Source organism: Adiantum capillus-veneris, chromosome 27 (genome assembly GCF_014529385.1).
Source record: "Adiantum capillus-veneris isolate H3 chromosome 27, ASM1452938v2, whole genome shotgun sequence".
Taxonomy (NCBI): Eukaryota; Viridiplantae; Streptophyta; class Polypodiopsida; order Polypodiales; family Pteridaceae; genus Adiantum; species Adiantum capillus-veneris.
The window spans coordinates 4375857-4398878 of record NC_140957.1 but is presented as its reverse complement, the minus strand read 5'-3'; the positions used below and the strand labels follow the sequence as shown (position 1 = coordinate 4398878).

The following is a 23022-nucleotide window of genomic DNA, read 5'->3' as shown; positions in this document are numbered from 1 at the left end:
CTTTGGGAAAATGAAATGGACTAAAGAGCATACATGCTTGCGGCAGCTATGTCTCCCAAGCACCAAATGGATTAGTCATCCATCTTGGAAAGATGTCGTAGGGTAAAAAGGGATCCTCTACCCGCTAAGTAAAATTGACTAATGACTAAGGCTTTATCTCTTCTACCTCATAGTCGAGGACGACTATGATTTCAAGAGAGAGGTAATGTTATAAATTCTAATATCTAATATCTAACCAACCCAAATGATTTTCTCATATTAAATTGATCACTTAATGTGGGAGAATAAACGGGAACAAGTGTTAAGATATAGACATGTGCTTATAGATCTATCTCAACACGGGGCCAATGGTAAAGGGGCCCAAATGAGAGATGGTCTATCAAAGAGCAAGGCTAAGCAATGGAGCATAATACCTTAGGGTTAGCTTCATTGAAAACCTCCAATAATGTGGGTAAAAGTACTTTGACCTTAGGTAAGCTAGGGTTGAGCTTGAGGCGGGAACCCGACCCAGCTCGAGGTGCTAGTCCTACTTGTCATGCTTGATGACTGAGGTGCTTGAGGTGCTTGAGATGCTAGGGTTGCACTTGAGGTGAGAACCCAGCCCAAGTTTAAAGTGCTTAAGGGCCAAGCTTGTGATGGGAATTGGGCCTATGCATGAGGGGCTTGAGGTGTCAAAAAGTCAAATATTCAATCCCTACAAGGAGGGGGCGAGCCCTACATGAGGGGGGATGAGAGAGAACTCCCACACACTCACACCAGGCATACATGGTACAAAGAAAGCAGAAGGGACACTTGTCAAGTTCCTCCTCATGTTGCCCTCATTGTGTGCCTAAAGCCTATTGGTTTGCCACCCAAGGGGTCCAATGATAATTTAGGATATTTAATTAATTGATTTTGCATTTATGAAGTCCTCTCTCTCAAAGGGGAAGGGGGACACTTGTCTCAAGGCTACCCTTGCTGCTTGTAATGCCTCCTGCTTGTGATTGGCTAGGCTTGGAGGGGTCCAATAAGCTTGAAGCATGAGCTACAAGGGGGGGTCGACCCAAGCAAGCTAGGGGGTTGCTTAGAAGGTATACTCACCCACACACACTCACAAACACTCTCATTGTGTGCTATGCAAAGTACAAGAGCTCCCTCTCCTTCTCCAAGCAAGTAGAGGTTGAGAGCCTACACCAACACTCTTGGCTATGGAGTGCAAATCCAACCAAGAGCCATGCTTCAATGCTGCCATCTCCTTCTTCTTCATTACTATGCTAGCATATGAAATGTTTCTTCTTCCTCTTCCCTACCCTCATTCCCTACTAGCTCTCTCTACCTTCGAAGGTGTTTGAGGTCTTGGGATTGAGGCTTGGGATAGTTAAAGCTTTCTTCAAGTTTATGTTATGCATGTGATGCATGAAGCTTTCCATCTTCATTGCATCACCTAGGTTACAAGGAACACAAAGATTCTATTGTAACAAGTCTCTCTTAATGGGAGAAATCATAATACAAATGCCTATTGGAGGAGGGACCGGTTCCACATAAATCCGGTCCTCAACTGTTGTCATGTTCTCTAAATTCTCTCTCTTGCAAAAGTATTGTTCATGCCAAGTTAACTAATTGCTATGATTATATTGCTATCTTCAATTATGTTCACCTGCTATGCTCACAAAGTCATTTCTCAAAAGTACTCTCATTAATTTCCGCTACTCTCAAGTTAAATAGGCCAATTCCATTACATTGGTATCAGAGCATTTGGTTTCTCTCTTCTTGCTTAAGAAGAGAGGTCCTTAAGTAGCCTATAAATGGTTGATGTTGTTAATTATATTAGGGTAAGTGGAACTGGGATCTATTATCGGTTTTGTTGAGTTCACTATGTGGGGGATGATGCACACCTCAGGAGCTTTGGACTTAATAATGGAGTCTTTTTAGACTTGCCTACGACTTTACCATTATTGAGCCATAAGAAGTCCGAAAGGAGCTAGCCCTCGGCAACTCTGCTATGTTATACCTACTCCTCTACTCTCTATAATTAACCACTTCGAGCCGTGGGTGTAGATACTTAAGAGCCGATTTTCAAAGGTTAAGAGGAGTGGCAACTAAGGTTTTGAATTGCCAAAGCATACACTAAGTACATACATAAATTTTGTTAACATGGTTAAGAGGAGTGGCAACTAAGCTTTGATTTTGCACATGAAGGTGCTAATGATGATGCTCCCATGTTTGTGAATTATCTCGTCACTAGGTTGCAGCAAGCTATAGGCAACCGTGCTTTGCAAGCCGAAGTTACTCAACAACTTCGTCCTTATGGAATTTCCCTTCCTCTCCAATAGGAGAGAGAGCTTAGGAGGCCTCTTGAAGAGGACCCCAAAAGAAGACTCTCTCCCATTCGAGAGGAGGAATCCAAAGAGCAAGAAAGCAATGAAAGTTTAAGTACCTTTGAAGATATGGCTCCACGAAGACGGCGGTTTAGACGATCGTCCACTCCCCCCAAGAGGAAAAGATCAACACATAGTCCTTCTCCTCATCACTCTGAAAGGCAAGAGAGGAAACAAAGGAAGAAAAGGGTTAGGAAGAGGTCACCCTCTTCTCCTTCTTCTTCACCTTCCTCCTCTTTCGACGAAAGTTATGGCTATTCTCCTAGAGAATACAAGAGGGGAGGACATCGCAAATCATTTTCTGCATGGCGAAGGTCACAAAAGCTAAGGAAGTTCAAGGAGGAAGGAAAGAGTATCTCTTTTCTCACCTATGATGGCACCTTTGGTGTTACCGACAAAGTGTTGGCCTTCATCCATCAATTTGATGCAGCCTTTGGAGACGAGGGGCTTCACAGAGTCCTCCAAGCTACGCCATGTAGCTATGCACTTCCAAAAGTCTGCCACTTTCTTAAAGGACAATGCGCTCACATGGTGGACGACATTGTTAATGCAAGGATAGGCACCCGCCACTTGGATTTACTTCAAGCAAATATTTGCATTTGCTTGGCTGTCAAATGAATTTGAAGCCGACGTCATGACAGATTGGCACCAGCTTACTTCAGCTTCGTGCAAGAGCTTGCTGGAGTACAATAGGAGGTTTTGTAAAGCGTTAATCTCAGTGACCTCCTACAGATTTGTGCCATTGACAGAGCAGATAGAGAAGTATTGTTGTGGGTTGCCTAAAGGGCTTCGCGATTACTGTACAAAGAACAGAGTGGCTACTCTCACTCAGCTTATGGAAGTTGCGAACACTGGTCTTGCCTTGTTGAAAGGAGAGGACAGTGGGTTTCTGAGCAACGAGAAAGGAGGGCCGTAGAGGAAAAATTCAACGAAGAAGCCCTTTGTGAAAAGGCTCCTGCAGCGTCACAGGGGTCAGAAAACGCCACCAAAGACAAGGATTCAGCCGGGACTTCTAGAGCGCAGGCAAAGAAACTGAAAAGGAAGCCTTTTGTGCGTAAGTCGCTCGAGGAAAAGAAGGTCCTAATGGTTGAAAACAAATGCTTTATATGGGAGCAACCTGGTCACTTTGCTACCAATTGTCCACAAAGGAAAAGACCAGCTGACTCAGATGATAAAGAGGACCAGAAAGGCAAGAAGCTTAAACCCACGGCAGGTTTGATGCCAGATATGGTGGGTGACAGGCCCAGTACAGATGCCAGCGAGTTATACAGAGCATGGGGTAAAGTTAGAGATCAGACGGCACTCATCTTCTTTGATCTAGGTGCCAAAGCAAACTTTATCTCACCAGAGTTAGCTATGAAGCTGGGATCAAAGCTGAAGAGATGAGGTACACGGCAGAGGTAGGGTTGGCATGTCTTGGCCACTCAGAGTGTGTTACTCCCATTATTGAAAAGCTGCGTCTGCATATTCTCATATGTAGACACAGAAGAGTTCTATATCATGCCATTGGAAGGGTGCGATGCGTTACTTGGAATTCCGTGGATGTTCAAAGTACATGGTGTCCTGGATGCCTTTGGCAAGACGGTCACCCTTCAGCATGGGGGGAAAACTCATGTTTTGGATGTAAAGCTTCAAGGGGAATCTGTCCCTATTGTATCTGCTTCGGCTATCACTTCTGTAATAAAGAATCATCTTTTTGTGTACTTGATTTTTGCACGTGATGTCTCAGATAATTGTCAGTCAAATTTATATGTGCTAGATAAAGAAAGGTCAGCATTTTTATCGGATAGATTTGGTGCCAGGACGTAGCCCACCAAATAGACCTCCCTACAGGGTTAGTGCGGCGCAACAAAAAGAGATTATGGGCCAGAGTTATTAGTGAAGGGGCTGATTCAGCCTAGTTCTTCACCCTTTTGCTCCCCAGTGCTCCTAGTGCAGAAAAAGGATGACTCATGGTGCATGTGTATTGATTACGGTGCGTTGAATAAGAATACCATCAAGAATAGGTTTCCTATTCCTAGAATTGATGATATTCTCGATCGTTTAGAGAGTGCTGCAATTTTTAGTAGGATAGATCTAAAGAGTGGGTACCATCAGATTCGTATAAGGCCAATGGATGTGCACAAGACTGCGTGTAGAACGACATTTGGTCTTTATGAGTTTCTAGTGATGTTGTTGGCCTAACAAATGCTCCTGCCACGTTCAACAGAATGATGGACCGGATTTTCCGCTCGCATCAAGAGTTTGTTGGGATGTTCTTCAATGACATGATAGTCTAGAATAAAGATAAGCATAGGCATCACTTGACCATTGTGTTCGAAGAGCTGTGCAGTCACAGGCTACTTGTCAATCCTAAGAAAAGTGAATTCTTCCTGGAAGAGATCCACTTTCTTGGCCACATAGTCTCAAAGGATGGTGTCAGAATGGATTCCGCAAAGGTCGAAGCTAGGCCAGACTTGAAGACTGTGTACGATGTCAGAAGCTTCTTGGGATTGTGTTCCTACTTTAGAAGGTTTGTCAGGAATTTTCCAAAGATAGCATCACCTCTTCACGCTTTGCAAAATAAAGAGGTCACTTTCAGATGGACCCAAAAAGAGATTTCAGCTTTTAGTCTCTTAAAAGGAAAAGTTGACTTTAGATCAAGTAATTGTTTTGCGAGATCTCAGAAAGTCATTTGTGGTCCAGTGTGATGCGTATGACAGTAGCATTGGAGTAGTGCTAATGCAAGATGGACGGGTAGTAGCTTATGAAAGCCGAATTTTGCAAGGGCCAGAGAGGACTACGCAAGTCTATGAGAAAGAGCTCTTGGCCGTGATTCATGCGCTTTCTAGCTGGAAGCAAATCTCTTAGGTGCTGGTTTTGTTGTCCAAATAAACCATCAGACCTTGCAATACTTCTTGACACAGTCAAAGTTATCCGAAAAGCATATGCGATGGGCAAACATTCTTTCTATGTTCCACTTCCAGATTATGCATGTGGAAGGCAAGAAGAATGTTGTGGCTGATGCGTTATCAAGGAAGCCACAAATTTCAGCTGTGTCAATTCCTTATCATCATGAGTTGGATGACATGAAGGAACAGTATGCTACTAATGAAGAATTTGCAAGGATCTTTTAACAATTGCAAGAGGGGCAACATCATGAGCACTACCTCTTCAGAGATGGTTTTGTGATGATGCATGGCAGACTTTGTATCACTAGGCCATTGCGACATAAGGTCATGGAAGAGAGTCGTGTCCCATCGTATGCAGGGCATCGTGGTATTGATGAGACAGTTAAAGCAGTAGAGACATTCTTCTAGTGGCCTACCTTGAGGAGAGATGTGGATGCCTTTGTGTGAGCATGCCTGATTTGCCAAAAGGTCAAGTTTGACAGGGGAAAGACACCTGGGTTGTTACAACCACTGTCGACTCCGGATAAGCCATGGGAAAGCATTGCTATGGACTTTATCTTTGATCTTCCAAGAACGCCAACAGGGAATGATGGTATATGGACCATTGTCTGCAGGTTCAGCAAACAGGGCCATTTTATCCCTATTCGGAAGAAGATAAAATCTGATCAGATGGGACGCTTGTTCATGTACAATGTGTTTAAGTACCATGGTATGCCACAATCGATTGTCAGTGATCGTGATCCTCGCATGACAAGTTTGTTGTGGAGAGGATTGTTTGAGAACATGGGCACTACGCTCTAGTTCTCGTCTTTGTTTTATCCACAAACTGATGGACAATCAGAAGAGGCTAGTTCTACTGTCTTAGATTTGCCAAAATGCTATGTGTCAGATAATAAGGGCAAGTGGGAACAGTATTTGCCTATGCTTGAGTATGCGTACAATAATACGGTACATTCGTCAACTGGCAAAGCACCTTTTGAGATTGTTGAAGGCGGCAAAAAAGTTCCTCTCATTTTGGATACAAAGGACAAGATCTTTGAGGTTGATCGATATGTTGAGAACATGGATGAAATGTATAAGAAAATTAAAGTTGCCTTGGAGAAGATGCAGGCAAAGCAGAAAAAGGCTCGTGATTGTCACCGTCGTCAATTGCTGTTATCACTTGTTGATTGGGTTCTGTTAAGGTTTGAAAAGGCAAGGTTAAAGAAGATGAAGGGCAAGGAATGGTTGTTTCCTAAGCTCAGCATGCGTTACTATGGGCCTTTTCAAGTGCTTGACAAGATCAACGATGTGGCTTACAGGCTGAAATTGCTTGATGCGTGGAAGATTGATTAATGCGTTCCATGTGAGTCTTCTAAGACCCTTCGTGGGTGATGTGCCAAAAGATATGCCAGATCAGGATCAGCCAGAAGTTGAGGAACTTGATGAGATCCTGGTACCTGAGCAACTTTTGGCACATAAGGACAGAAAAGTTAAAGGACAGGTTGCAAGACGCTATTTAGTGAAGTTCAAGAACTACGCCTATGGATGCAAAGTGAATGGAAGAGCATGAACTGTCAGAGTCACCAAATGTATTGCAGCTTCACCTTGAAGCCTTTGGGTTACAACCTACTTATTGCCCAACTCAACGTGTGCAAAGGAGGGGTAATGATAGGGCTAGCACATCAAATGTACATATGAATTCAATGTAATAGATGGAAATGACAAAAGTATGAAGGTCTTATTAAGTCATTTGTATCTATGTGTCACGACCTTTCTTGCGGATACATGCGATGAAAAAAGAGTGCGAACAACACAAGATCATCAGTGGCGTGTATTTATGGTACGCAATCGAGGACGTTTGCGATTTTAAGAGGGGAGTATGTCACGAGGACGTGGCAACTGCTAACCTTAGTTGTTGGTTTCTTTCCGTTAATTTTTGCTTTATTTTTGAGACCCTCTTTTTGAAGTTGCAAATGGTCGGACATTGTATGGCCAATGTGAACGGTAGTTTCACCTGCTGACGGGAAGTTGGTCGGCAGTGGAATTCGTATAGTAAGAGGATGTGTAGGCTCAGTTCAAGATCATGTAGGTCCCCGCGTCGCACTTAGCAAGTTGGTGGATACTAGGAAGTGAACTCAATAAAGGCATAAAGCCAAGGTGGGGTCACCAAAGGAAAGTACCCGACAGTTGGGGCACATTGCATTTTTGGATGTGGTCCCAATGGGGATAGATGGTCAGAAGACCAGTGGGAGCCCAACGGAAGCATCTCCTAAAAATTATGGAACTGTTATTTTGGGCCATGAAATCTGTTCACGTCATTATCTCCGGAATGACAAGTGGAATATTTTAGAACTCTGTCGCAAAGTCAATTGGGCAACCAGTCGGGAAATTTTTAGGCGGCAACCCCAAAACGGGAAATGGTCTGTAAATGCGCCAAGTGGCACATTTCTGTGCACTTTCCTCATGCAAGAAGAAGCGGCGCTGAATTTATAGCTGGGATGCTCATTTTGCAACTTCGTGTCACAGGGTTAAGAGCTATGGAGTGCATGCTTTCCACTTTATCTACAGTGTGGTGCTAGGAGTGATGACCTGCACACTACACATTTCTCTCTCTCCCCTACGTGCAGTTATGTGATGCCCCACAAGAGGGCTCTTCGTTTGACTGATGTACAACTGTGTGGTTTCATGCTTTTGTGCTGAGGCAAGAGCCTCTTTGAGCAGGAACAGGAGTAGCTAACTGCTACTCCAAAAGCAGGCACCGTTGAGGGTGATAATCTCACCGTACAGGTGCAATTTCAGCGCTGATTATGCTGTGTATTTTGACTGTTTTTCAGCCATACGGACGCCAGAACCCTTGGGAATAGTGCGCCTCTGCTAGAGGGCAGTTCGGGGACTGTTTAGGGCTGAAAACAGGGCAAAACCCAGTAAATTCAGCGAGCTGAATTTACTGTTCTGGGCAAGAATCAAAGGGTTTATGCTAGTGGAAGTGAGTTTCAGCAGGGAATTGGTTTCGGGCAAGTTTTGGGGTTGTTATGCTGCAGAAATCTTGCCAAAACAGGCGGTATCTAGCTGGATACAGGTAAAGAATTCCCAGAACTCTACTTTGTAATCTACCGTCTTAAAGAATAAAGAAATACCGTAAGGGGCGCCAACTTTGGGGCCTACAGGTTGTCGGCGTCTGCTCGGAGCATTCTAGCTTCCGAGCCTTGTGTGTGCTTAAGTGTTAATTCCCGTCGCAGGTTCCCTTTGCAAAGTACTCTTTCTCTGTGTGTGTCTAAAGTAAAGTAAAGAATTTCGGGTGAAAATCAAAGCCTACCGCCCCATGGGCCGGTTTCATCTGGATTTTGACTGCTTGAGTTTTTCTTCACAAGGTTGTATGACCAACTGTGTGGCTACAGTTTGAGGGCTTCCACCCTCCATTGTCCTGTCCTTCTATCACCTACTGATATTTTAAAATGACCTTTGGAAAGGGTCTAAGGATTACAACAGAGTAGTTGTACATTTTTCTCTCTCAGGGCAAGTCTTGTACATATCGTTCAATTTTATGAAAAAGGGCTCTATTCTTGTTGTAGAAATATATTTCTGACCTTATGAAGGTATATTTGTAACTCTATTGTCGGAAATTTTTCTTTCCAATTTTGGGCAATGCACCAGCTTGTTGATTGCTTCGGTTGCTAGTAGTATATGTAACTCTATGTACTGTTGTTCAAAGTGTTATGATTCTTTACATTTGCGATCACGAGCTGTGAATGCTAGCAAGTTTATTAAATTTCATTAGGTACAGTGGATAAGATAGCACATGATGGTTATTCTTTATTAACATCGTAGTGTACCATATGTAATGCTCAGAGTTACAAAGATGGTCAGATTTCGGCCAAGGAATTGCAAAATAGGTTATGGAGAAATATGTTCCATGAACGATTGACGCTCTTGAAATCAATCAAAGGTGTCGAGATGGAGCCCACATTTGCCAGTCAAGGAGAAACGATACTTGTGCGCAAGATACCTTCTCCTTCTTCCAGGTATAGTACTTCCGTTGCTTGTTTATTGACTCAACAATGCTGTACCTTTCTCTTGTAGCAGTAAGTTTTAAATCAAGTTTGGCACTGCTATGGCTTCTTGTTTTGGCTGACTTGGCCTTAAGCATTAGCATAGTATCTTCATATGAAGTAATCACAGAGCTTGTGGAGTGCTTGCATACGGAGGCCTTGTGAAGTTCGTAAAACATGCTGAAGGTGTCTATGTGTGGCCCAAGCTATGTGCATGTTAAGGGGGTGTTCCATGTGTACATGCTAGAGTTGGGCCTGTGTGTGTTTGAAAAGAGTTTTGAATCCAGATTCCAGATGGTAATAAGGACCGTTTAATCTATTTGATCAGATTCTTTTGAAGCCAGCCAAAGCAAGGCTGAAAAAGGGCGGCTGTTGTTTAGGTGCTAGATCTATGTTCTTTTAGGTTGCATGCCAACTGACGTTCTTCGTAGATATTTATCGAGGTAAGGGCATGGCAAGCAAATAGGGAAGGTCCAGATCAGAAAATTGGTATTCTGAGTGGGCGTCCAACTTAAGAAGTCAGTGTTTAAGGGCTTGTCCTGGACCCATCCAGGCATATATGAAGTTTTTATTAAACAGAAAAGAAAGGATGACGAGTGATAAGCAGAAAATTTTGCTTTTATTGTGCACCAAACTAGCAGCATAGCCATGGCGTTCAGGGGTAAAAGTAAATACAGATGTAAGACATGGTAGTAACTGTGCTCTTTTGTTTTCAGTAGTGCAATGTGAAGGAGCTTTCTTTAAACTATTTTTGTAAAGGTCTGTTTTTATAGGGGATGTTGTTCTGTTCAAAGACCCTCTGGACCCAGAACAGGAGCGGGTTCGTAGGGTTGCTGCTATTGAAGGGGATCAGATGGTGTCAACAGATGCAAATGATTTGCCCTTTGCCTTAGATGACGGACATTGCTGGGTTATCAGTGACAATGAGTCGATAAATCCAACTGTAAGCATTATGTATAATTTAGTGTCAGTTAATTTATTGCTGTATTTAATAACTCCTGTAAAAAACAAACCCACACTTTTCATTTTAGTGATAATATGTAGGGGTCAATTGATTTGTCCATTCGTGGCCCTTGTTTAGTATTCCTTTTTTTGTGTGCAAAAACAGGCGATACAAGGCCACAAATTTTACTCAATCTGTTGCTTTTAGTAGCGGTGACCATTAGATTCCTATTCAAAAATTAAAGGCTTGCTTTATATATTGCTTGGCGTATCAGGGCCCTTTGAACTAGGCAGGTGGAGCTTATATTAAGCGAGCCCGGTGATTGTTCTCCCCTAGGGGTTGCTTGTGCAAGTCCTCGCTCTCTTTAGTGTCAGTGTCTTGCTGTATCAGGATGCAACCTGGATGTTTTGGCCTGCAGTAGGACTGTGGACATATCCAATGTTAGAAAAACGGAGCGTGGAAGTTATAATGTGAGATATTGATCACATACATGCATGAGAGTGAAAGAGAGAGAGTTAGACAACAGGATGAGTACAAAATGACAGCCATGTGGCTCTTATATACTCATAAAATGTATTGACATGTGCTCATGTGTGCATGTGTGGTGTGTGGGTGTGTGTGGAAGCATACATTGATACCTCGCAATACACTCACTATTGGGCATTGACAATATTAGTGGGTAGTATTTAGTTTGTAACCAGTCCTTAGTCCTAACTTGGCAGCTGATGGAGCTGCTGATGTGCCAGCCACAGTGCTGGTTGATAAGGCAGCAGGTATGCTGGTCTCATCATTTGGTTGTGCAAGTGTTAGATTGTGTGCTGTTTGTCCTCTGGCTTGGTGACTTTGTAGGGTCATAGCGTATCTCATGCGAGACCAACTGGTTAGCGGTTCTATTACTGGGATAATGATCCTGACGGCTTCTAGCATTCCTTCGTGTTCAGAGGCAGACAGCTAAGGACTACAGTACATTGAGGATGACGTTTTGAAGATGGAGCAATAGGCAGAATACTGGAGAGCGAATTTTGACTTTTATCCAGTTTTTTAGTGCTTTGGAAGCACTTCCCAAAGTGATTAGGAAACCAGACTTTGTTGAGCACAATGCACCCAGTTGTTTAGTGCTCTGTTGAAGCTGAGGGGACTCTATGCCAATGCTGGACTGGCTTTGTTTGATGTCTCAAACTGAACTCTGTAGCAACCTCTCCCTAAGGGAGATATCAAACAACATGTCTCTTGAGTAGCCACTAAACTGTCAATGGAATTGATGACTATATGTGCTGCCTATATATATACCATGTCACAAACTTGTGGCAGCATTAATTGCTGGGGGTAGATTTTATAGCGTACACGGATCAGCAAAGTTTTTATCAGGGGTCACATGCTTGGTTTCCCTTACCTCTCGTTGGCAATCTGACATTTGGTTGTTTTCGTTGTTCTTGCGAATGTATGATCTTGTGTGTTGCCCCTACCACTTGCGTCCCTCGTGATTGTCCCTTGTTGTTTCAAGTTGCGTGCATTCGTTTTGTCCCTGTTGTGTGACTTTCAGGTTTCGAGCGGAGACGCAAGACGGCTCAGCTCAGCATTCGGGACTCAGGCTTAACACTTGCTATCAGCTTCAGCAACGATAACCCCATAAGGTGGGAGACAGGTGATGGCCCTTCAAGAATAGCACTGCATTCAAGCTAAGCCTAGCCCCCCCTGTTTTCAACGTTTTGTATCGTTTTCGGACCCATTGACGTGCATTCTTTGTTCTTTTGCCTTGTTTCACGACTTTTTCCATCGTTTTTCACGTTTTCCGACCCATAGACAAGTGTCCTTTGTCGTTTTTCACCAATTGAAGTTTTCGAAAAAAAACTCGTTTCTTCACTTTTTTAGTTTTTTCAATGTTTTCTCAGTGTTGTGGACTTGTTTTCACCAGTTTTCATTGTCTGACCTCACTTTTGGCACGTGTGAGCTTTTATGACAGTCTTTGAAAGTTTTTGACGTTTTTTGCTGTTTTCATCGGTTTTCGACATTTTCGGCCAAGCGTCAGATTTTGGTGACTTGAAAGCATCAAACACCATGAGACTGGCACAGGTGGCAAAACCAATGTCGAGCGAAGATCGGATGAGAAAAGCTAAGGTTGACACACTAGCAACCACAATAGTTCCAGAGAAGAAAGTTGGACTATAAGGAGACCCTTGAATGTTACCTTCATGCTATCAAAGAGAACGTGTAGAAGTAGAAGGAAGAAGTCTCCACTTGGCTCCATGACATTGACGAGCATCAGCGGCTACTTGCCCCCCCCCCCCCCCCCCCCTCCCCCCTGTTGGGAGGGCACGTGTCAGGAAACACTCAACTAAGACGGTTGCGCTCCACCTGAAATCGACACAAGGATTGTCGAGGTGGGTAGCTGAGCCCTATAACGAGTGATTCGGAAGGGGAAATAAGTGGAGTAGATGGTGAGCCCAATTGGAACAATGTAACCACTAGATGACACAAAGAAGAGCAAAGGGATATTCAGCATCACCAAGTGAACAATGCCTCCAACAAAGACGACAACGATGTCACTAAGCAGGGATCAAATGGAACAAACACGATTATGATACAAATGACAATGAATATGAGAAGTACAAGCCCCTACCTCTAGAAAAGTTCAAAGGGCATTGGAGTTCTCTAGTTCTCTCTTGTTGGTTTAGAGAAATGGAAAACTATATGATGCTCAATAAAATCAAACCTCGAAGGTGGGTCAATGCGGCCTCCACCTTCCTAACCGATGACGCTCACATGGTTTCTAACTAAGGATGAAGCCCAAAAGTGGACTAGATGGTGAGATCTCAAAATGGTCATGACTCCATATTTTGTGCCAGAGAATGAGAGGAACTAAGTCTTGAGATGATTGGCGAACCCTCCACTAGGAAGGGAAGATTCCAAACTACATTACAAAGTATAGAAGACTCATGCTACAGCTATTGGATGTGCAAAATGGGGATCTCCTCTTGGATTCCTTTTTGGTGCACGCTCATGGTTGCGCCACGAGGTGAAGTAGAATCCTGCAACATGGGAGATGGCAGCAACTATGAGAGTACGCCTCCTAGATAACAGTAATCAACCGCAATACACAAATCTGGACTTATCCTGGATTCATCCAGGTATATATAAATGTGCAAGTCAACTCAATAGCTCAAACTAGTCTCCCCAAGTGGTGCGGTCCCCCACGAGCAACGGGTTGTGGCAACTCAAGGTTCGATGACACATGGCTAGTTGCTTCATCCAAAAGTTTTGGAGCTATGAAAGGTAAGCAAAAAATACACGAAGGGGCAACACCCCACCAAAGCACGCCCCCTACTGTACGGATGACACTGAGCTGCAAGAGCTCAAAAAGAAACTCCAAGAGTTTGAAACCAAGGATTCATAAAACCCACCACCTCTCCCTATGGAGGCCCCCTCTTATTTGCCAAGAAGAAAGATGGGAGCATGTGGTTCTGTGTCGAACAAATATCCAGTGCCTCTCACAGAAGACTAGATGGATTGCCTTCAAGGGGCTAAATATTTTACCAGAATCGATTTACGTTGAGGCTACCACCAAATACATGTGGCCTCATAAGATGTGGAGAAGAGTGCCTTCCCCACGAGGTGTGGAAGTTTTGAATAGAATGTCATGGGCTTTGGACAGCTTCACGGGAGGCCATTGCTGTTTTTTGAGAGATTAATGACAGCTTCTGCAACATGCTGGATGATTTTCTCATTATTTATATTGATAATTTCTTGATCTACAGTTGGACTCTCGAAGAACATTACAAACATGGTGCGGCACTTCTCCAATGCCTCTACGACCTTCCACTCTATGCCAAACTCGAGAAGTATGAATTTGCCATGCAAAATGTAGAATTTCTCGGGTTCTTTGTCACGTCCAAAGGGATCACGGTGGACCCCAAGAAGATTGAAGCTTTCATTAAGTGACCATCCCCACCGCAGTTTGTGAAGTACGGGAATTCATGTGCTTCTGTCAGTTTCTTCGCCGCTTTATCAAAGATGTCAACAATTCTTTGTATTGTGCTAATTTTTTCTATCTTCTACTGTGCGTATGCCCTGTCAACTATCTCGTTTTGTGCTAATTTTTCCTATTTAATGCTTCTTTTAGTGCTAGGCTTGTGTATGCCCTGTCAACTACCTCGTTTTGTGCTAATTTTTCCTATTTAATGCTTCTTTTAGTGCTAGGCTTCATTATGACCGGGTCTGCCTTCATCTCTAGAATTATGAAAGAAACTAAGTATGTTATTCTCTATATTGATGTATGCTGGTGTGGGGTGTGTGTGTGTGATGTGTGGGAGCATATATTGGTACCTAGTTCTACACCCACTATTGGGCACAGATGATGTTAGTGGGGATGTTGTTGTATTTAGTCAATACTATGCATAACGAGTTGATGGTTAAATTGTCTTGCGGGTGACTATTATGACTCTACACCTTGCACTTTTCTTTTAGGGTGAATCCAGACTTATCCTAGATCATCTAGGTATATCTTTTAGTTTTATAGGGGACGTGCAGATTTCGCACTAAAAGAAGCATGAAATAGGAAGTATTAGAACAAAAATGAGGTACCTAACTGGGCAATATCAATTGGTTGTAACTCGGATGAAAACTTCACACTGCTAGGCTTCATTATGACTGAGTCTGCCTTGCACCTCTAGAATTATGACAGAAACTCAATACGCAAATCTTCATGATGATGTGTGTGTGTGTGTGTGTGTGTGTGTGTGTGTGTGTGTGTGTGTGTGTGTGTGTGCGTGTGTGTGTGTGGGAGCATATATTGGTACCTAGTTCTACTCCCACTATTGGGCACTGACAACGTTAAGTGGGGATGTCGTAGTATTTAGTCAATACTATGCATGATGGAGCTGATGGTTATATTCTCTTGTGGGTGACTACCAGGAGTCTACACCTTGCAATTTGCAATTTTCTTTAAGGGTGAATGTAGGCTTATCTTGGATTCATCTAGGTATATAAAGATTACAATCAAATTGCAGCCCCACTAGCTGAAATCACAAAGGGCTATAAACCGTTCAAGCGGACAACAAGAGAAGAAGAGGCTTTTGAAGACTAAAGATTGCAATGTTCTAAGCGCACTTTTAAAACTCCCAAAATTTTCCAAGCCATTTGAAGTCCATACGAATGCTTTTGAAGGGGCAAGTGGAGGCGTCCTCAGGCAAGATGGCCATCATGTGAAGTATGAATCTTTCAAGCTCTTAGACGTCGAGCCCAGCTTGGCTACACATGACAAGAAAATGCCCTCAATGGTCCATTGTCTCTGTAAGTAGAGGCACTATGTTCAAGATAAACACACAAGATAAAGTTAAGATCCATTGTACAAGTATGAGATCCCATGGTACCGAATTTTGATAGAATTCCAAGTGGTCCTTGCAAAAACAAGGAGGCATACAATCAGACTCTAAAAACTCTGAGCAAGAGAAGATTTTTTCAAAAGATTCCAGATCCTTCCATCCAATCAAAACATTCTCAAGAAGGAGATGATTATCACACACTTGGAAAGTTATTTTGTGTTTTCACACAATATACTGTTATGCTCATCCTAAACTACAAAATTTATCAATTGAAAGCACAAGTGTGTTTGCTAGCATGCATTGTTATTATGTTGTTACACAATAATGTCTCACATCTTATTCTTACTCCCTAATATCATGGTGATGCATTGGTGCGACTTACTCTGAAAGCGCGAAGCAGAGGGTACCGGTAGGTGCGCGTCGCGATGTAGTGTAGGATTGGGACAAGAAGCAGGAGGCGGAGTTCAGCAGAGAGGAAGCGCTAGGGATCGAAGCAGGGGGAGAGAGAGAGAGAGAGAGAGAGAGAGAGAGAGAGAGAGAGAGAGAGAGAGCTCACGTTTTTGGGGAAAACTCAATAAGTGAGTTTTGGGTTTTCCCACTTTTATTATAAGTGACTTTAAAAAAATGTGTCTAGGTTCACATTGAACCTGGACAAAGTATAAAAATGTACAAAACGGGGTTATTTAGGCCTTTAATCCAACAACCTCCCACTTAAAGGCATAAATGACGCCTTTAAGTTAACCAACTTCCACCAGTGGTATGCAATGCTCATGTTGAGCCTTAGCAAGACTCTTGGTGAGAACATCTGCAGGGTTATTCTGTGTATGGATCTTAGTCAAGGTGAGTAGACCATCCTCCAATACCTGACGTATGAAGTGGTATTGCACATCTATGTATTTGGTACGCGCATGAAACATGGCATTTTTGGCTAAATAGACAGCACTCTGGCTATCGCAACCCAACACGGGTGTATGAGCAGGCATGCCAAGTTCTTTTGCAAGTCTGCCCTACCAAATGGCCTCCTTTGAAGCCTCTGTGGCTGAAATATATTCAGCCTCAGTAGTACTCAATGCCACAATTTTTTGCAACCTAGAACACCAAGAGACTGCACCACCAGCAATGGCAAATACGTATCCACTGGTAGATTTCTTGGTATCCATGTCACCTGCCTTGTCTGCATCACAATATGTAACAGACTTGGACACTCCAAGTCAAGAATCAATCACCACAGCACCAAATAACCACTTCAAAACAATTCACAGATCACAATAGATTTGCACTGGCCTGGCGGAGTTCCGTGCCTAGAGATATTGGCCCCAAAGACTGGCGCCCCTTTCGGTATTTCTTTTTGTATTAATCAATGTCAAAGTACAAGAGAGCGGTCAGGGTTTCACTCTCAAACTTTGCGTCCAGATGCTCTGCAGAGTGAGCCCTAAACCTCTTATTTAAAGTTTACAAGGGATGCCCAAAGGCAGAGCCCCAAAAGCAGAGCCCCAAAAGCTTCCAAAATAAAAGCAAAGTGTTCTCTCTCTATCTCACACAAACTCTTTTGAGTTTTTGTAAAATAAAGCAATCAATTCTCTCTCTCTCTCTCTCTCTCTCTCTCTCTCTCTCTCTCTCTCTCTCTCTCTCTCTCTCTCCCCTTGCCCATGCATAGAGAAAAAGCAACAAACTGCCGTCGCTGGAAGGTTGAAAAAGCGCCGAAAATTTTGAAAATCCGTACTCCTACCACGTGGCATTTCTGTCGCCAATTTTAGGGTTTCAGCCAGCAATTAGGGTTAGGGTTTCCAAAAATTAGGGTTTGAAGGTTTTACGGTTTCTACTCTCGATAGCTACGTCATCACTTTGTGACATACCCCCCTCTTGAAAGCATTGTAATCGCCCTCGATTACGCCTGCAAAACTGACAGAGGCCATAAACCATCTTAACAGACACTGACTGTTAGTACCTACGTACTAGGAACACACATCTAGCACATGTACCAATCGACATTCACATCACACGACATCACAAGACATCGCTAGACATCACAGGACGACACATGACATTCAACATTCATTCGAATCTTAGACCATGATTTATCAGCAATGTAGCTAGCAATCGCATCCAGATCCAATCGGGACCTCATCGATGTCCGATTGACTAACCCCTATTGCAACCATGTCTATTCGAGATCAATCCGACCAAAATGTTGCAGTCATTTCGTTTATCAGTTCTTGCACTTAAAAGAAGTCAAGAACAAATCAGCATCATAATCAGGAATTCCATTTCATAAAGTCAAACAGCAAAATACTGTCAGCTTTAGTATCCTTGAAGCTCAAAGAGACATCAATGACTCTAGTATCAAAATCAAGGCATCTGTTGACAAAGGAGCGGAGTAACTCCCCTCTTGTGCATCCCACTGCACCAGATCTCCAGCCAAGTTGAATTCTGGGTTCCATTTGGAGTAGACTATGCTAAACCAAAAGCCTCGAGGTAAAGTTCCACAATTTGAGGAGTATCTGCCAGGTTCTCCTCCTCCATCCACTTCGCATCCAATGCAGAATAGTTCTTTAACTTAACCAAGAACCACCTTCGGACTTTACCTTTATTCTTCGTATCCTTATGTGCCAAAATCTGTTCAGGAACAAGGATCTCCTCGTTTTCTTCCACTTCGGGTTGCTCATCAGGCTCCCCATTACAGGCACATCACCTTTAAAAGGTTTCAAGAGACTCACATGAAATGCATTGTGAATCCTCCAAGTATCTAGCAGTTTCAGTCGGAAGGAGACATCATTTATCTTTTCAGTGATCTGGAAAGGGCCGTAGTATCGCATACTAAGCTTTGGAAAAAGCCTCTCCTTTCCCTTTTTCTTTCTCAGGCGTGCCTTCTCAAATCGTAAGAGCACCCAATCATCCTCCTTTAATTTCAAGTCGTGACGATGGCGATCCGTTGCCTTTTTCTGTCGTTTTTGAGATTTCTGCAAAGTCTTGCGAACCTTGGCAAAAGTCGTATCTAAGTCTCGCGTATATTCTTAGGAAGGGTGGAACCTTCGCAGCACCTTCAACAATCTCAAATGGCCTTTCCCGTCGAAGAGTGTATCGTGTTATTGTAGGCAAATTCCACCAAAGGTAGGTAACTTTTCCCATTGAGTCTTTTGATCTGAGATATAAGACTTCAATAAATCTAGAACCACTGAATTTGCAATCGCAAATTGCCCATCAGTCTGCGGGTGGAACGATGACGAGAACTGCAACCGCGTGCCAATGTTCTCCCAAATTGCCTTTCAAAACAAACTCGTAAATCTGGGGTCTCTGTCGGAGACAATCGTCTCAGGCATGCCATGTAATCTGAAGATCTGGGCCACAAACAGTCTTGCTAAGTGATCTGGCTTGAATGTTTTCTTCACTGGAATGAAATGAGCTTGTTTGCTAAATCTGTCAGTAACAGTTCGGATACCATCGTGACCACTCTGTGCTCTCGGGTGATCCAAAATGAAATCCATTGCAATACTTTCCTAGGGGCGGGTGGGTATGGGTAAAGGTTGTAACAAATCTTGTGTCTTATGCCTGTCAAACTTGACCTTCTGGCATACTAAGCAATTGCGCACAAACTCTTCCACATGCTTTTTTTGTCTCGGCCAAAAGAAGTATCTCTCTACCCCTTTCATGGTGGTAGCAATGCCGCGGTGACCCGTAAAAGGTGGACAGTGGCATTCAGTCATAACCTTTTCCCTCGACAACTGTGTAACGCACAACATGGTTTTTCTCATCAAGTAGCCATCCCGAATGGAATATCCCGCTACTGTCTCCCTATCCCGTATCCGTGTGAAAACGTCTACAAAATCTGTATCTGTGGCATATTGGTCGACCATATCCTCGAAGCTCCTATGATGTATCGCGGAAATAGCCAGAACCAATGGCTTTCGAGACAAAGCATCTGCCACCACATTCTTCTGTCCTTGCACATGGACAATCTAAAAGTGAAACAGTGACAAGATGTTGCCCACCCCATGTGCTTTTCCGAAAGCTACTTCTGTGACAAGAAGTAGCGCAAACTCTGATGGTCTGTAAAGACGGTAAAATCCGTTCTGAGTAGGTAATGCCGCCATTGAGTAAGAGCATGGATAACCGCCAAAAGCTCTTTCTCATTAAGACCGCACCCAGACTACCACCACAAGCATCACAATATACTTCAAATGACTTCTGCAAGTCCGGCAAAGTCAAAACTGGTCCTGTAGTCAATTTCTCTTTCAATGTCTGAAAGGCAGTCACCTTTGTGGGTCCCCACGAGAAAGGGACTCCTTTCTGTGCCAAGATATGCAAAGGGGAAGCAACCTCTGCAAACTTTCGAATGAACCGTCTATAGTACGAACACAGTCCCAAGAAGCTTCTAACTTCATGGACATTCTTCAAATCGGGCCAATCACGTATAGTCTATATCTTGGCCGGATCCATTTGCACTTCTGCTACTGAGACAATGTGTCCCAAAAAGTGTATTTATGGTAGGAAAAAATTTACTTTTCTTTGCATTAATCACTAACTTGTGATCTCGTAATGCCTGAAAGATTTGAAGCAAATGATCTCTGTGTTCAGCCTCATTCTTGGAGAAAACAATGATGTCATCAAAGAAAGTGCCAACAAATAGCCTGTACTCTCGAAAAATCACGACCATCATCCAGTTAAATGTCGCAGGAGCATTGGTTAAGCCAAAAGGCATCACAAAAAACTCAAATAACCCAAAAGTCGTCCGAAAAGTTGTCTTGTAGACGTCTCCCGATGCGATCTTGATATGATGATATCCACTCTTCAAATCAATCCTGCCGAAGCACGAGGATCCCTGTAATCTGTTGAGTATATCATCGATCCTAGGAATCGGAAATCTGTTCTTGATGGTGATTTTGTTGAGAGCTCTATAATCGATGCACATTCTTCAAGGTCCGTCTTTCTTCAAAACCAACACCATTGGAGAGCAATACGGTGAAGTACTAGGCTGGACAAGACCCTTTTCCAAGAGGTCTCTCACTTGGTTCATAGTCTCTTCATTCTGTGCTCGGCTCACACGGTAAGGTGGCCGGTTCGGTGGTGTGCTTCCAGGTATCAGATCAATGGTATGATCTTCAGAACGAGCAGGTGGTAGCTCGCCTGGTAGGCCCTCTGAGAAGCAATCGGCGTGAGAGTGGAGAAAATCTTGGCGTTCTTTATCAAGTTTAGACATTTTTTTTGTCCTATCATTATCGCTCATCTCTTTCATAAAGATCGAGTAAATTAACAGATTGGATTTCATTATTTTAGAAATGGCCGAAGCCGATACAATAGGGACAGACTCGCCCTTCAGTTTAATATCAAGTACAATTGTTCTGCCCTTCTCTGTAGTCAATGTCGCTTTCCTCGCCCGATAATCGACCACGGCGTTGTTCTTGTGGTACCAGGGAATCCCTAAGAGAACATCACAACCCTCCAAAGGCATTATGAAGAAGTCTTCATGCCCCAAATACCCTTGACAATGCAACCGAAGTTTGCCAATGACAGGTGTAATGGCTACGTCCCTGTTGGGTGCCGCTAGAACTGCCTTCGCAAGTGGTCCCATCCGGTCGGGAGTGATCTCAAGCCGCGCCACCAATTCCGGTGAAATGAAGTTGGCCTTGGCTCCTCCATCAAAGAAGATCAGGGCCTCTTGATCTTTCACTTTGCCCCAAGCTCGGCAAAGTTCTGTACTCTCGTCCATGGTGTTGGGAACGGTACCCACACAATCTGGAACCAGTCTTGTTTTCATCTTGCCTTTTCGTCCACGTTCCTCAGCTGCTCTCGAACTCTCAAGCTTGTCGTCGTGCTTATCATTCTATTCTTTCTGTCCCTTTTTAGGGCACTTCGTGGAAATATGTCCATGTTCCCCGCATCCAAAGCACTTCCCCTCGTTGATGAAGTGAGCTCGCTCCTGAGGAGTAAGCTTGGGTCGTGCATCCTTCTTCTCTTCTCTGGGTTGCTCTTTCTCTTTCTACTTTCATTCCCAGAAGTCTGTTCGGCTCGTTGTGTCATGGCCTCATCGGTGGGTAGGTCAGACTGCTAGAGTGAATGGCAAAGCCCCGCTTTGCATGACTCATCAACTCCTGAATAGAAGCTGATTTCTGCTCCAAGCAGTGATCTCGGATCTCTGTAGGTAGACCCAAGGTGAACCGCGCAATCTGTTCTCTGAACGAGATCTTCTTGAATGAAGAGGCGGGTAGACAAGAGCTCCAGAATCTCTCACAGTAAGCATTTATTGTATCTCTCTTGGTCATCCGAAGATGGTTCCAAGCAGCTCGTATATCGCGTTCATACTCTTGCGTCAACCAAGAAGAAATACAAAGCTTCTTAAATTTCAGCCATTTAAGAAGCGTGGACCACCAAGTTCGAGCATTCTCCTTAAAGTAAGAGGCAGCTCTGCGAATCTTGGAGTGCTCTGAGTCTTGTTTAAAAGAAGCGTGGACCACCAAGTTCGAGCATTCCCCTTAAAGTAAGAGGCAACTCTCCGAATGTTGGAGTGCTCTGAGTAGCGTCCTCCCGCGAAAGCGATGTCAAACTGTTGTATAAAAGACAAAGCCTTGGAAGCATTTGAGTATCCTGAAATAGTGTCAAATTTGATCGAGTGTCCACCTTCCTTAAACTCTCTGACTTTTTTGTTTTTATCTTCCAGAAAGTCATATTGGTTGGCTTGATAAAAATTCTTAAGTTTCCTTCATCGGAGTCTAAACTGTTTGTAGACGAGTCCTCAGTAGAACTGTCAATCACTGGGCGAGATTTAGACTTATTACCTTTTTCTTGCCCTTTCCGAAGCGTTGTTTCTTGCTTCGCTTTTTGCCTTTTTTGTCTTCTTCGCTCGAATCTGAAGAGCTAGAAGAACTGTCAGAAGAAGAAGAAGAAGTGGGTACTCCTTCAAAGTGAACACGCTTCTTATGTTTCTTTGCTTTGTCAAATGTCGACTGACGACCCAAATAACCCGGGCAATCAGTGCCTTTCTTTTGCTTTTTTGTCGTGCTTTTTGGCTTTCTTTTGCGCGTCAAAAAGCTGAGCAATACGTGCATCAACCACCTCTTCTAGTTCCTTCTCTGAATATTGCTTGTGATCAGAAGGTTTCTTGAGAGCGGGTTTCGGGGGTGGTGGTGTGGTTTTCTACCACTGCGCATGCACTTCCTGAAAAGAAGTCTCGCTCATATATTTTGCCAATTTCGGATCCTTCGCAAAACTGAGCATCATCTTTATTGCATCATCGATCAATTGACGACGCTTCATCTCTCGTTGCTCCGCCTTAGTAGGCCGAGACGGGCCATACTCTCTGCTGGAATCTTTGTTGTGATCCCTGCCCGCATCTCCAGATGTAGAGGGAGTCGATTGATCCTTGCATGAAGCCATAGGTGCTGCGGAAAAAAAAAATTGGTGATCGGATTTCCAGTAGAAGAGAAATCGGCTGTGCTGATACCACTGTAACAGACTTGGACACTCCAAGTCAAGAATCAATCA

The 23022-nt window shown here is 43.5% G+C and overlaps 1 protein-coding gene across 1 annotated transcript in view; it reads left to right on the top strand.

Annotated features, from left to right (window-relative positions):
• Positions 1 to 23022, top strand: part of LOC147421430 (mitochondrial ATP-independent inner membrane protease subunit 2-like) — a 49455-nt gene that overhangs the window by 13353 nt on the left and 13080 nt on the right. The window contains exons 2-3 of the mRNA XM_086503717.1: positions 9080 to 9252; positions 10039 to 10222. Of these exons, the coding sequence (XP_086359843.1) occupies positions 9080 to 9252; positions 10039 to 10222 (357 nt within the window). The remainder of the gene's footprint in view (positions 1 to 9079; positions 9253 to 10038; positions 10223 to 23022) is intronic.